At 39.2% G+C, this 13,912-nt stretch overlaps 1 protein-coding gene and 1 pseudogene across 5 annotated transcripts in view; both read right to left on the bottom strand.

Moving 5' to 3' along the window:
* Nucleotides 1-6,220: 6,220 nt before the first annotated feature.
* LOC137630733 (5S ribosomal RNA) lies at nt 6,221-6,339 on the bottom strand (annotated as a pseudogene).
* A 3,230-nt stretch (nt 6,340-9,569) lies between these two features.
* The window catches only part of LOC137630429 (uncharacterized), a 106,959-nt gene continuing 102,616 nt past the window's right edge, over nt 9,570-13,912 (bottom strand). For all 5 annotated transcript variants that reach the window (XM_068361899.1, XM_068361898.1, XM_068361895.1 and 2 more), the window contains one exon: nt 9,570-11,678. In XM_068361899.1, coding sequence (XP_068218000.1) covers nt 11,546-11,678 — 133 coding nt within the window. In that variant the 3' untranslated portion in view covers nt 9,570-11,545. The remainder of the gene's footprint in view (nt 11,679-13,912) is intronic.

Genomic DNA, 13,912 nt, shown 5'->3' with positions numbered 1-13,912 from the left:
TTAGAGGGGGAGGATCTGTCATCAATTGCACTTTCAAAGTCTCTGGGGGACCTGACGGGGTCATGTCAGCCCTCTTTATGGGGACTGCAGGAGAAGCACTAGGTTTAGTGGTAGCTAAGGCTAACATGAGCTTCTCCGCTAATGGGATGTCCTCCAACCACAAGGATGGCCACAATTTCCTAAAGGCATCCTCTCCCACCAGGTCATTATCTGAAATAGAAATATCAGCATCACTCCAAACTGGCTGAGAATAACCTGTCTCTCTAAGGGAAGCAGGCAGGGCCACCCCCTTGTAGCTTGCACTTTAATTAATTACAGAACTCTTTGACTTTGAGGAAGACTTAAAGGAGAAGTATCTTGCTAAGCCTTATTTTACCTTTTTTTTTTGCTGTAATCAAGCCAATGTGATGTAGGCCACACTTTACATTCCTTGCAAAGTGATAACTCTTAATAGTCACGGCCTCTGCAAGAAGAGCACAACGTATGGAGACCCACTGAGCTCATGCACATAAACGTTTCACACATGCGGTCAGGTATGCCAGGCAGGACCGCATGCCCACACATGATTCCTCCTTTGTCAAAACCAAAAAGGTTATCCAAGTTAAGTTACATAGAGAGTAAGTCTGTACAACTCGGCGGCTGAAGTAACAGTGGCTACTCTGTGAACAGCAGCACAGGGGCGGCACTTCCCTGCCCACACACCTATAATTACCAACACCTCATAATGAAATCTTAAAAGCAGAGTTTCATACTCATATTAAAGGACAAGGGTTTGTTTCCCTGTAGGAACAAACAGTCATTAACAATCATATTAACTAACATAACGTTAAAATACCCGATAGTTAGAATATTTTCATACTTTTTCCCATTTCTGAACGCGTGACCCACTAGCTTTCACATGTACTATTTAAATTTTTGTTGAGAACACAATGAGAAAAGCAAAAACTAGCCATAAGACTTTTAGCGAAGCGTAACTACCCCATCACTAGTTAGTGGAGGGGGGTTAACGGCTACCCATCTAGCACACACTTCTTTTATCATCATTTTTGCTTGCAGATAGGAATTAACGAGGGATAAGTGATGGCAGGTCAATTTGTATAAAGAGCGACAAGTTTGTGTGGTTAGGAAAAATAAAAATTACTTCCAAATTTGTCATTTGTTCTGACACCAGAATACAAACCTTACGCTCTTTATCAGGGAAGACTCACCCTTTAGATGGGTAGAAGTCCGAACCAACAGGCTGGTTTTTGATCCGGGGTTTTCCAAGACATGCTCTGGATGCAACAGGGAGAAACCCTGACCCCTTGCTAAATTCCGTGCAAAGCACGGTTAGTGGCATGAGCAATCTGTGTGATTGTGTGATGCTAGCAGTGTGACTAGTTTATGTAAGAATTCTTAGAAACACAGGAATCTTTGAATCAACAATACATGTTACCCAATCTCACCTTACCATGGGCTATGGGGATGTAACAAGTATATATCCCTGTACCAGGTTACCCAAGGGAAATGCTTTTACTTACAAACATTGGAGGCCAGCTTGCAGAGTACCATAGATGGTGTTCCCAAAAGAGGGGAAGATGAAAGAAAGAAAGAGCTAGTCATTCTTATTATTATTCCAGATTTAATACAGGTTAAACTCTGCCCTCCACCATCTGCTACTTGTCCATCAAGGAGCATGAGGTGATTAATCCATTTATTGTGTAGCCACCACAAAACCAATGGAGAATGTCTCCATGTTCCTGTGGGTCATATCTTACAGGAAGTGAGCAGTAAAGGTCGTTTGACACTTCCACACACCCACTTGTAGGACTTATGAAGATCAGATGCTTGGCGTCCAGTATCGGAGGGGGGGGGGCACCATTCAGGGACTGAAGGACGCAAATCACGCTCCATGGAGGAGGTCTAACTTCTGACTGAGAACAGGTAGGCTCAAAACTACGAATGAGGAAAGACAATACCAATGAAGAGGAAATGATAACTTCTTTCAGCCTAAAGCTGAGGCTCAAAGCTGAGCGGTAGTCTTTCACTGCCAAAACCAAGAGGAGTTCTCCTCCCGAAGGTATCCAAAGAACTCCACAATTGCTGGAAAGTGGCATCGAGGAGAGACATACTCCATCCACGACACCAACCACAGAAGGCAGTCCACTTAGCTTGGTACACGGCAGCTGAAGATTTTCGGAGGTATCTGGAAGATCCTATTCACAACATGCTGCGGAAAGCCTACCTGTGTAAGGATATGCTGGATGGCCTCCACACTGAAGATTTAGGGATCCTATGGCTTTATGTTCACGTGAGGTTGTCTGAGTAGATCATGTGGCGGAGGGAGTTCTCTCGGGACATCCGTCAGCAACTGAAGAAGATCTGGGAACCATTATGCACGATGCCATAGCTGAGTTATGAGGGTCATTGTAAGTCCTTACAGCAGAAAGCTATTTGTTCAATTTGGATCACTTATTCACGAGCTGGAAATCCGTGGGAGGCAATCCCCAATCCTCAGGCATGAGTTTATCATTCATCGCAGAATTAATCCACGGTAAACTCTGCCTCCACCATCTGCTACTTGTCTATCAATGAGCCTGAGGTGTTAATCCATTTATTATGTAGCCACCACAGGCCAATGAAAAATGTCTCCATGATCCTGTGATTCTCATCTTGCAAGAAGTGGGTGAAGTTCGTTTGACACTTCCCACACACCCTCTTGTAGGACCTACGTCACAGATAAGTTCTTCTTAAACGTTAAGGACATACTCATGCCCCTAACGTCATGAGCTCTGGGTCTATTCTGATGGGGAGAAGGATCAGGATTCAATCCCCGGTCTATGACCTTGCGAATACAAGCAGAGAACGAGTTCTTGGTGAACCTTCTCTTGACCTTCCCTAAGCTGACGACGAGTGCTGACACTCGGAGGAGAGTTCTTGTAGTTCTCTTGAGGTAGCACCTCATGCCCCTCCTTGGCAAAGTAGTAGCTGATCTGGATCATTGGTTATGCTACGAAGACTCCCAATCCGGAAGGGTTCGAATCTGAGATCCGATGATGCCGGTTTTTTAGGTCTGGAGACACACCCAGGAATGTAGTCGAGTATCACCTTCGCCATCGGCCTCAATGAGAGATGTTGTAGGAAGACCATGGAGTTCACCGACTCTCTTGGCCGAAGCCAATACGAGCCGGAAAACTGTCTTCAAGGTCAGGCGAATATCTAATCCTTGGTGTCCTGGATCATCGGGGGCCACCCTTCAGGGACCAAAGATTGCGAACCACACTCCATGGAGGAGGTCTATTTTCCGCCTGAGAACAGGTAGGCTTGAAACTCCGTATGAAGAGAGACAATACCAATAAAGAAGAAATGTCAACTCCTTTCAGCCTAAAGCCAAGACCGAGAGGAATTTTTCCTCCCGAAGATATCAAAGAAAACTTTGAAATTGCTGGAAGTGACATCGAAGGGAGAGATAAGTCATCCACTATACCAACCACAGAAGGTAGTCCACTTAGCTTCGCAAACGGCAGCTGAAGAATTCCAGAGGTATCTGGAATATCCTATTCTCAAATTGCTGAGAAAAGCTCTGTATAAGTAGATGCTGGAAAGTCTCCAGGTGTGAAGACGTAGGGATCCTAGGCTCCGTGGAAGATGTTCACATGTAGTTGTCTGAGTAGATCGTGTCATGGAGGGAGTTCTCTCGGGACTTCCATCAACAGCTGAAGAAGGTCCAGGAACCCTCCTGCATGATGCACAAGCAGAGCCATGAAGGTCATTGTTAGGTTTGCAGATGATTTTGTCTTGCTGAGCACCCTTCTCATTAGGCAGAATGGGGTTAACAGCGTAAACGTTGATATTATCTCACCGTTGGTGAAATGCATCCAGCTGTGGGGACTGGGGATGTGGGACTGGTGAACAGTTGAGCAGGAGTCCATTGTTCAGGGATGTTACGAACAGATCCACTGTCAGGAACCCCACAAAGTCAGGACTTTGTTGACTACTGGATGATTCAAAGACCACTCGGAGGCCACTATTTGAGTAGCTCTGCTTAGATGTCCGCGAGCACATTCCTTCTATCTGGAATGAAGCGAGCTGATAAGGATAACGAGTTATCTCCAGCCCATCTTAGTATTCCCAAGCTAGATGGCAAGGTTCTGCAAAAAAAGGTACAGTCTTGTTTGCTCTACGTAAGCCACTACCGTGGTGTTGTCGCTTGTAAATACCACCAAGTGACCCGTCATGAACTGATGGAACTGCTGTAGGGCTATGAAGGCTGCCTTCATCTCTAGGAGATTTATGCAACGGTACCATTCGGACTCTGACCAGACCCCGGAGGCCATATGGTGCAGCATGAGGGACCCCCCTACTTTTGATGCATCTGGAAGGAGCACCAAACCAAGGGAAGGGATGAGGAAGTTGACCCCTCGGCGGAGATGCTCACTGGTCACCTACCATCTCAGGTTTGTCTTCTGCTCAGTTCCCATAGGGACCAGAATATCTAGAGATTCCTCTTCCTGAACCACATGGTATCCCGCTGCCACAGAAGAGATTAGATTTATAGGAGTCCGATGCAGACTGGACAAACCGGAGTCAAACAGTGAACTATGAGACGTAACTCCTGCTGCCTGGGAGCGAGTTGAGTTGAAGGAAGAGACTTGCCACTTTCTTACACCTCTGGACCCCGTCGTCTGGGGGAAGACTTTCTGCAGGCTGGTGACGATGATCATGTCTAAGAATACCAGTCTTTCATAAGGAGGCATAGATTACTTCTTGAGATATACCACAATACTCAGATCGCGGCAAATTCGAGGACTTAGTCTTGGTGATGAAGAAGGAAAGCCACCGAATCTGTTAGGATCAGCCAGTCATCCCGGAGTCTTAGGAGAACGATGTTCATCCTGTAGACCCAGGTTGACAAGAATGTAAAAACTCTCCAGAAAAACAGAGGTGCTGTCAAAAGCCCAAGCACAGCACCTTGAACTCGTATGCCTGAATTATCCTTATACTGTATTGTGTACCTACTTAATGACGGATGTACAGTATCTAGGAGTGTGTGTCCTAGGGGTTAATGTTTTTTTGACCGTATCTGCCATCTCCTTGCCAAACATAGTTTGTTGAACAAACTTGTTCAAGGAGAGGTTAAATACTGGAGACTTCTACAAGAGATCTGACAGTAAAAGCTCGGAGATTCTTTAATGAGACACGTAGTCGTGCAAAGATGACGTAACAAATGAGTCCCGATGTCTGTACGAATGTTCAACAGGTGGATGAAGTGTGAAGATGTGCATGCTCTTTGTATCTGAGCTAAGAATTCGCCGACCCGGTCGTTGACCTCGGTCACTTGGATGGGTTCGTGAACGCCTGGTGTTAGCATAAGCCCTTGCAGAGGAAAGCTCTTCGTTCAACTTGGATCCCCTGTTCACGAGTCAGAAATCCATAAAAGTCGATCCCAAATACTCCCGCAAGAATTTGGCGAGGGTCCTGTGGGATCCATCAAACGGATTTGCTTCAGGGACTGAAGAAGTCATGATGGTTGGACGATACATGTGAATAAGATTTGAGTACTGTACTCAGAACTTATAGGAGGACATCACAGTTACTACGGGGTAAACCTAACTCGCGGATGAGAAAAGTGTTACCCCTAAAAGAACACATCCGGCATCCCTAAAGATGACGTCCAACCGATGCTTCGGACTTCGAATTCCTATTACTGGACAAACTCAGGTTAAGGGAGAGCATCATTTTCAGACCTGATGAACAAGACCGGGGTCAAGCTAAGGGTTGGTCGCATAAAGCCTCTCCAGAGGAGAATCCCGATGATATACGGTTAAAGTTACTTGCATAAGTCTCGGGGGAACGTGAGCCAACGGACACAGGGAGTAAGAGGAGGGGATTCCTCGAATCTAAGTTGCTAAATCCGTAGACGTGAGAACAAGTTGAATTCAATCCCCTAGAAAAATGGGGATGAGTAGGAATAACCCCAAGGGGTTATGTCTTACAACGCTGTCGTCCAATGCAGGCGTGAAGGGGACAGGAGATCCAAAGAATCGGAATGTAAAACCGTGAAAGTGATCCGCCGAGTTCTCAAACTTGTGGAAAGAATTTGAAGCAAATAATCCTGAAGGATTATGGTTCTCAAGACTCGTTCTGAATCAAAGGGAAAAGAAGTCAGGAGCGAGTGATTGGAAAACTTCTATTGCGGCAACCGCTAAGTAGAACTATATTCTACCTGCCTGGTGTACATTTTCAACAGCATCTGGTGTTCCCGAGCAGTCATCCATCCAAGTACTGATCAGACCAAACGTTGCTTAACTTGGCTGATTGGATGAAAAGTGATGTTTTCAATGCGGTATGGCCATTGACTCAACTCACAGGGTGCGAGCGACATCTACTTCAAAATGGTGAAGGAGCATCCCCACGGAGAAGGAATCCCCTGCAGAAGAGGACTAGGTTGCTGCATTCGGGGAAGTGGGGGAGGCCTCCAGCCTAAGGGATGTCCGGTATCAAAAAGGAAGAGATTGTAAGAAATGTTCTCAGCCTTCAAGGAACACCGACACTACACCAGTACTACACCATCTCCGAACAGCAACACTTACATCTGCGAAAAATAAAAGAACAAAACACAAAACTAAAAGAACACGTTAGTCAAAGGCCAGTTAAAAAAGGTTGAGCAGTGAAGAGAGATGAACGTCCACTCTCCAACGAACCCAAAGTAAAAGTGACGATAGAACACAGGTGCATGTGTGATCGAAACCTCATTAAAAGACTTTTGGCTGTTTTCAGCTTTGCTGAAAGTACATTCCCTAATAAAGAGCATAAGGTTTGAATTCTGGTGTCGGAATAAATGGTATATGCAAGAACTATCATAGGTATTTGTTTGTTTTTTTATGTAGGGTACGATAGCCTTGCCAGACTTACTTAATTGTTGCCTTTCATGGGAGGCTGAAATATTGGCCATTTGGAAATGTCTCCGCCAAGCAATCTGTTGGATAGGGGTTCAAGTCGAGCTCAACTTCAACAGTTTTTTGTAGCCTGCAACTTCACCATCCTTGTGAGGCAGAGATGGGGGAGTGGTTTTGAGGGAGACTATAGGTCTACCTGCGGAGTCATCAGCTGCTATTGCCTGGCTCTCTCTAGTGCTAGCTAGATGGAGAGGGGCCTGGGCACTGATCATATGTGTATATGTCCAGTCTCTTGTCTCTACCATTCATGAGTGGCTTTTAAACCTTTAAACAAGATTTGTGAATTTGAACCAATAGGCACACCACTGAGAACTGTGAAGCCTTCAGCACCCATGAATAATTAGGGGAAATCCTTCAGGTAAAATATTATTATTACCATTATTATTATTATTATTATTACTAGCCAAGCTGCAAACGATGTTGGAAAAGTAGGATGTTAAAAGCCCAAGGGCTCTAACAGGGAAACCACCCCAGTGCAGAGAGAAAACGGATGAATATAGTAATGAATAAACTATAAATAAAATAGTACAAAAAATATAAAAATACAGAATCTAGAAATGTTAAAACAAATGTCATATATAAACTAGGAAACAGGATTTATGTCTACCCGTTCAGCAGACAAGCATTTGCAATAATTTTTCACTTCTAAAACAATTAAATTGCCAGATTAAGAACATTCCACAATCTGGTTACAACTGTAATAAACCATCTAGCATACTATGCAATATTGAGCCTGATGATGCAGAAAGCAAGACTATTTGAGGGGTGTATGGATGATGACGCCCATGCCTCAGAACGCCCTTATTTTCAACCCTATCGCTAAGAATACAGCAGTTAGGAAAGTAGGTAAGGACACAACTAGCAGGTTAGGTTAGGCAGGGAAATTTGGGTTCAGTGTTCTATACAGGTGGGAAGTCCTGACCGTCATTATACAAAGGCTCCCTATTAGAATTAACTCCATACCCATAGTCAATTCTTTTTAACGAGGCAGATTTGCAACAACTCAGAGGGGTGCCTTTTTACCTCAGAAAAGTTTCCTGATCGCTGATTGGTTGGACAAGATAATAATTCTAACCAATCATATACCAGGAAACCTTTCCGAGCTAAAAGGGCACCGCTGCGAGTCGGTGCAAATGCGCCTCATTAAGAAAAATTGAGTATAGTACTAGATACAGGATGGAAAGGATAGTCAGAATTACAAAAGTTCTTATGCAGCTTGCACAAATAACTAACTAAATAACGGCCAAGATAAATAAGTGGCAGCAAGTTTATGCCAAACAACTTAAGGTAGGAGTTAACAGACGCAGACACAAGAGAAATACTCAAAATATGGTGGAATGAAAGAACTAAAGCATTTCCTCAAGAACAAATGATCACCAAAATTCTTAGACTTTCTCAATATGCCATTAGACAGGACTTATACGTACAATATTGACTAATCCTTCTTAGCGGCAGACGGCACATACAGGATGCTATAGCACTTCTCTAGTAATAAGGGCATGTAAATTATAATTCCCAATACTTGTGGTCCCACTACTAGTATATGTATAACCCTGGCAGTCATCCCTTTAACTCGAGTTGCTGAATAAGGTTATGGTTGATGGAAGTCTTAAGCCAATCAATTCAACATCACAATTTTCCTAAATTATGTAAATAGCAATGCACCTTACTGAAAGCTGGCAGACTATCCTACGGCTAAGAAGATTCGGCACTTTACTCAAACATAGGAAGTATCGACTGTGATCTTTGTTATTGTTTACATTTTAACCTCTTCTTCTTCTTCTTTCTTGGTACTTCCCTTATTGTACGCACGTCGAAGAAAATGAAATTTGAAGGGATTGGTCCACATCCCTATATCAAAGTAGTGAGTACGGCAAGGAAAGCCATAGTCAGGAAAATGAGATTGAATATGTTTGATATTGAAGTCAATTTCCTGGGAAAAAACACGATGACATTTACAACCTTAATATAACAAGAATAATTATTTCTCCCCAAAATTGGCAAATATGTAGTGGCCCAAAAGAAATTTGACTTTTCTGAAAAATGAATCCTCACAATCTATCAGGGGTTCGTTAAACTTAAAATTATTACCAATACATTGGCATGAAATGACAACTACAATTTTAAAAAATCTTGACGATGAAAATTCTATAAGGGTAGGCAACAGGAAATGATGAGTAAAATATTGAGTTCTATATATAAAGGTATATAGGTCACGGAAACTAAAACATATCAATAATATCATTTATTAATATTCATCTCAAGATCAAAAAAAGGGTTCAAACTTATGCTAGCCGTCGAGAGTAAAATATCAACTAAGACAATGGCACTATGTGCAATGAGAACAGATTACCATGCTAAAAAAAAACACAAAAACAAAAAAAAACGATATACTCTCGAGATACTAATGCCCATAATCATATCAACTATTTTTTCTTCAATAAGGCACAGAGACTTCACTAGCAGCAGTTTAGGTTATAAAAGAATCATGAAAAATTCTGGTATAACCAATTACCCCCTAATTATTCTTAACAAAAAGACATTCATACTATCTGAGTAAATAAATAAAACAGCAATCAAAGAATATCATGGCATCTGTTAGCTATTTCTTTCTCACAAAAAAAAAAAATCTTTATTCCTTATGCTTGGCTATAGCGAACACAGCGAACAAGTTCTTGTCATGATAGTGCTTTGTTTGGATGATAAATGTAAGAAAAATCAGACTACAGAGATATAAAAGTAACCAAAACTAGCCTGTGTAATCGAAAAATTACACTTTCCAAAGAATTATCCATTGTTAGTTTGGCGACGAGATGGATGTTCAAAAAATGGCAGTCCCACGAAATCTAAATTAAAATAGAGAGTAGAGAAGGCACATCAATAAGATATTGTCATATGTGTGACATTACCTGAATGTATCTTTGAGACATTCTCTATTGATCTAAGGAAAATGTTTTAAAAGTTACTAATTATCAATAACTTCATAATTTAAAAACAACTTCTTCCCCTTCTAAAAATGAGATTTTTTAAAGAAACTTTACATTTCTTTTGAAACTGTAAATGTGGAACATGAAAATAATGACCTAAATTCAAATGACTTTCGCTAATGATTACTGGGATTTTTGGCAAGCTACAATTCAGAATAAATTTTGTACCATATAAATCCTGACTGGTAATACACGAAGAAGACACAAAAACTCTAACTGTATTATAAAATAACAGTCACTTTATAGTAAATACACCAAGCATTTTTTAATAGGTTTACATGAAATATCATCACAAACAATTACATTCGAGCAAATTCTAATCGGAAGTAGCCCTTTATATTTTCGTATTGGATAGATCTAACATGAACAACCATTTTGTTACTGTCTTTACATCACATCCAGGAATCTAGTGACATCACTATTGAAGATTTGATAATATCCAGTTTATTTGATCAATTTGGGTATGACAGCTTTCAGCCACAAAATTATAGTCCATTTCTTTTAGCGATGCATATTTGCACCGACTCACGGCGGTGCCCTTTTAGCTCGGAAAAGTTTCCTGATCGCTGATTGGTTTGAATTATCTTGTTCAACCAATCAGCGATCAGGAAACTTTTCCGAGCTAAAAGGGCACCGCTGCGAGTCGGTGCAAATATGCATCGCTAAAAGAAATGGACTATAGTCATATGAGACCTATTTGTTGTGAACTATGTTTCGTGTACTAGCAAGTGGAAGAGCTTGTTTTGATAAGAGAACACACTTAGAAGAAATGTAAAAACAAGAAAATGCCTTCTGGAGAGATGTGATTCTGAGAAAGTTCTATACAATAAGAGCAAAATTCATGTGACCATTTTCCATTGACTGGCAAGGACTGACTCTTCCTAACACAAGAGCATTCTGGAAATAAAATGAAGCATTATAACAAACTCACACTTCTAACTTTAGTATGCCAAGAGTTAGAAAAGAAAGAATATACAAGAAAACCTAAGTCTTCAAATGATGACTTTCAAAGACACAAGTATTGGTTTCAGTTGCTCCACAGGTTCAAAGAGAAAGTGTACAGGGGTCATAATATTCACAGATGATTTCTGGTGATTATCGTCTCTGAATGAGACTTACTTTTTGCAAAAACACTTAAATGTCCGCTGGAAGCACTGTGGGAAATACATCACGCTGATCTGAAGCCTGAAGCTATAATAATACTGAAATGTATCCAAGCTGAAAGTCTAAAACGTTTATATAAATTTCTCCCATAAAAAATGTTAAGGATTTTAGAATTTACAATCATCCTAATGTGAAGATTCCAGCTCCAAGGCCAAATATAAAAATTGTTCTTCCTTATATTGTACTCCTGACGTTTGGTAACAAATCATGATCACAAGAAGACAAAAATTAGAACCGTTTGTGGAAAAAAACAAAATAAAATGAATGCTGGAATCCGCAATGTATCTCTTCGGCCCGAAGTGAATCAGGGGAAACCCTAGGGAAAAGTGTGGTTTGCTTGCCCAAAAACTCCACGAAGTTCTCTAGTGGCTTCCCTGGCATGGTCCACTCGATCTTTATTCTCTTCCGCCTCGTCTTTCACTCTTAGTTGTTGCCATTTCTCTTCCTTTGTTCGCTTTACTTGTTCTCCCATTTTCCCTTGATGGGATTATCTGGGGTGAAGACGTCGTAATTTCCCTTCTCTCTGAAGGCTTGCTTGTAGTGGGTCATGCAGTACATGTCCTTGCCACCTATGGAGAAGCGCCCAACGCTGGAACAAGAAGAAACCGTAAAAATTGTTTATATTGTAGCCTATATCTACAAAAATCGAGATGAAATCTCATAGAAAATTCTTATAATAACAACCAAGCAGTTACAAGAAAATTATACGCAGTGAATACTGCCTAAAATATTTTTAAAAACTATCCTAATATTTGACGAGTTAAATAGAAAGAAAATGTATTAGTAAGTCCCCAAAAAATCATTATGGGAATCGAAATGATAGTTAGAAAAAAAAAGGTTCAGCACTTTTTATATGGATATAGAATGTGAAGGAAAAAGTCACGGAAATATTTATAAAGAAATAATTTTACTTTGATAAATGAAGATTTGAGAATAAATAAAATAAAAAGAGCTTTGTGTACAGAGAGTTACAGAAATGGACATGTAAAAACTTAATTGAAATTTCAATCTAATAATGGAAAACCTTGACAAAAATATTTTCTTTTCCTAAATAACCAGAGGTTACATTTGTTCAAAATATATATATATATTGAATATTCAATCAAATTTTACAGAAACCGTTACATGAACAACTTTATTCTAACAACTAAACGCACAAAAAATCAAAGTAGTTAAGCTACATGTAAAAGATTTACAGAAAAATAACAAATTGTTTAATTTAAGAAACACAACTCAACCATTTGTTTGAAAGCCCATTTCTTGTTTGCTCAACAGTTGTCAAGACCCACACTATATGAATTTAAGCATAAAATATTTATGAATTAGTTTATACTCTTTGGAACATCCAAGTCATTAAGTCTATGATAAATTTTAGAATTAGGTTCCCCATATTTGTAAGTAATGTACAGGTAAATTGCATCCCATTATCTATTCAAGTTTTTTTTTTTTTTTTTTTTTTTTTTTCAAATTATTATTTTTCCTATTGCAAATATTCACGAAATGTAATTGCGCTTTAAATGTAAAATACACTGCAGCAATATATAACATTACCGTCTTAAATAGGCAATATTAATGCTACCATCTCTCTCTCTCTCTCTCTCTCTCTCTCTCTCTCACGCATTTTAATGTGCCGTACTGCACTAAACTACTGAACATAAAAATTACAAGTTATATATATTACTCCAGTAACATGATAATGTCCTGTATGATACTACTACTACTACTACTACTACTACTACTACTACTACTACTACCATCAGCAACTGCTAAGCCTTCAGCGCCCATGTCACATAATACGCAGAATATAAATGTATTACATATGAAAACTATTAAACAAGGCTTTAAAGCACAATATAATTATGTATATGATCATTAAATATTTGATAATATAAAATTTATGATAGATTATTGTTATATGTGATCAGTAATATAAAAAAAAACAATATTCTCTCAGAAATTAAAGCAAAATCTGATTTAATTGTTCTTATTTTAGCATAAGCTTGAGGTATCTTCATCTCGATATAGTACGTCAAATCTGGTTAAAAATAATGAAATTAGAATTTATATAAAATCTGATAACTTGACAAGTTTATTTGTTAACAAAATGATTTGCACTTTCTTAAAAAAACACAAAGCTCTTTATAAGCATTATATTATGATATGAAAAATTTTCCACTCAACGCAATAACAATATTTTCTATTCAAATTCACCACCAGTTAGCTAGTTACCGTTTTTCATGACCACTCAGTTCTAACTTTGGTGTTTTGTTATGCTTTTATCATTTTGGTAATGACAGCTGGACATATTTCATGTTATGCATGATATCTTGAAGGAACGTTTTCTTTAATTGCACATTTTTTGTTAACAAATAAAATATTTATGAAAATTATTTAATTTGGCGTGAGAATGTTCTCTTTTGTAAGACTGGGAATGAATTTCATATAAAATTCTATGCATTAAATTCATCTATATAAAATATATAATAAATAACATTAACAAAGATAGAATCTAGCAAGAAATACTAAAGAAGAAATATGGATAATAAAAAAAATGAATATAAATAAGAACAAAATGGAATAGGGGAGGATATAGGGAATAAAATTAAGTCTAACATGAACAGTGAAAACTCGTGAATAACAGAATTCAAGAGATAATAATGAATGACAAGGGATTACAAAATAAGGAAAAATGAAGAACTCCTTTAGCGTTTGGAATTAAATAGAATTAATAGACTATTGTTGGATATATTGAATTAAAGGGAATTGGCACAAAGCGAATAAAATACTAAAACGGACAGTAAAATACCATGAATAACATAAATG

The sequence above is a fragment of the Palaemon carinicauda genome, chromosome 38 (assembly GCF_036898095.1).
Source record: "Palaemon carinicauda isolate YSFRI2023 chromosome 38, ASM3689809v2, whole genome shotgun sequence".
NCBI classification, from domain to species: domain Eukaryota; kingdom Metazoa; phylum Arthropoda; class Malacostraca; order Decapoda; family Palaemonidae; genus Palaemon; species Palaemon carinicauda.
This window is presented reverse-complemented; position numbering and strand designations above follow the sequence as displayed.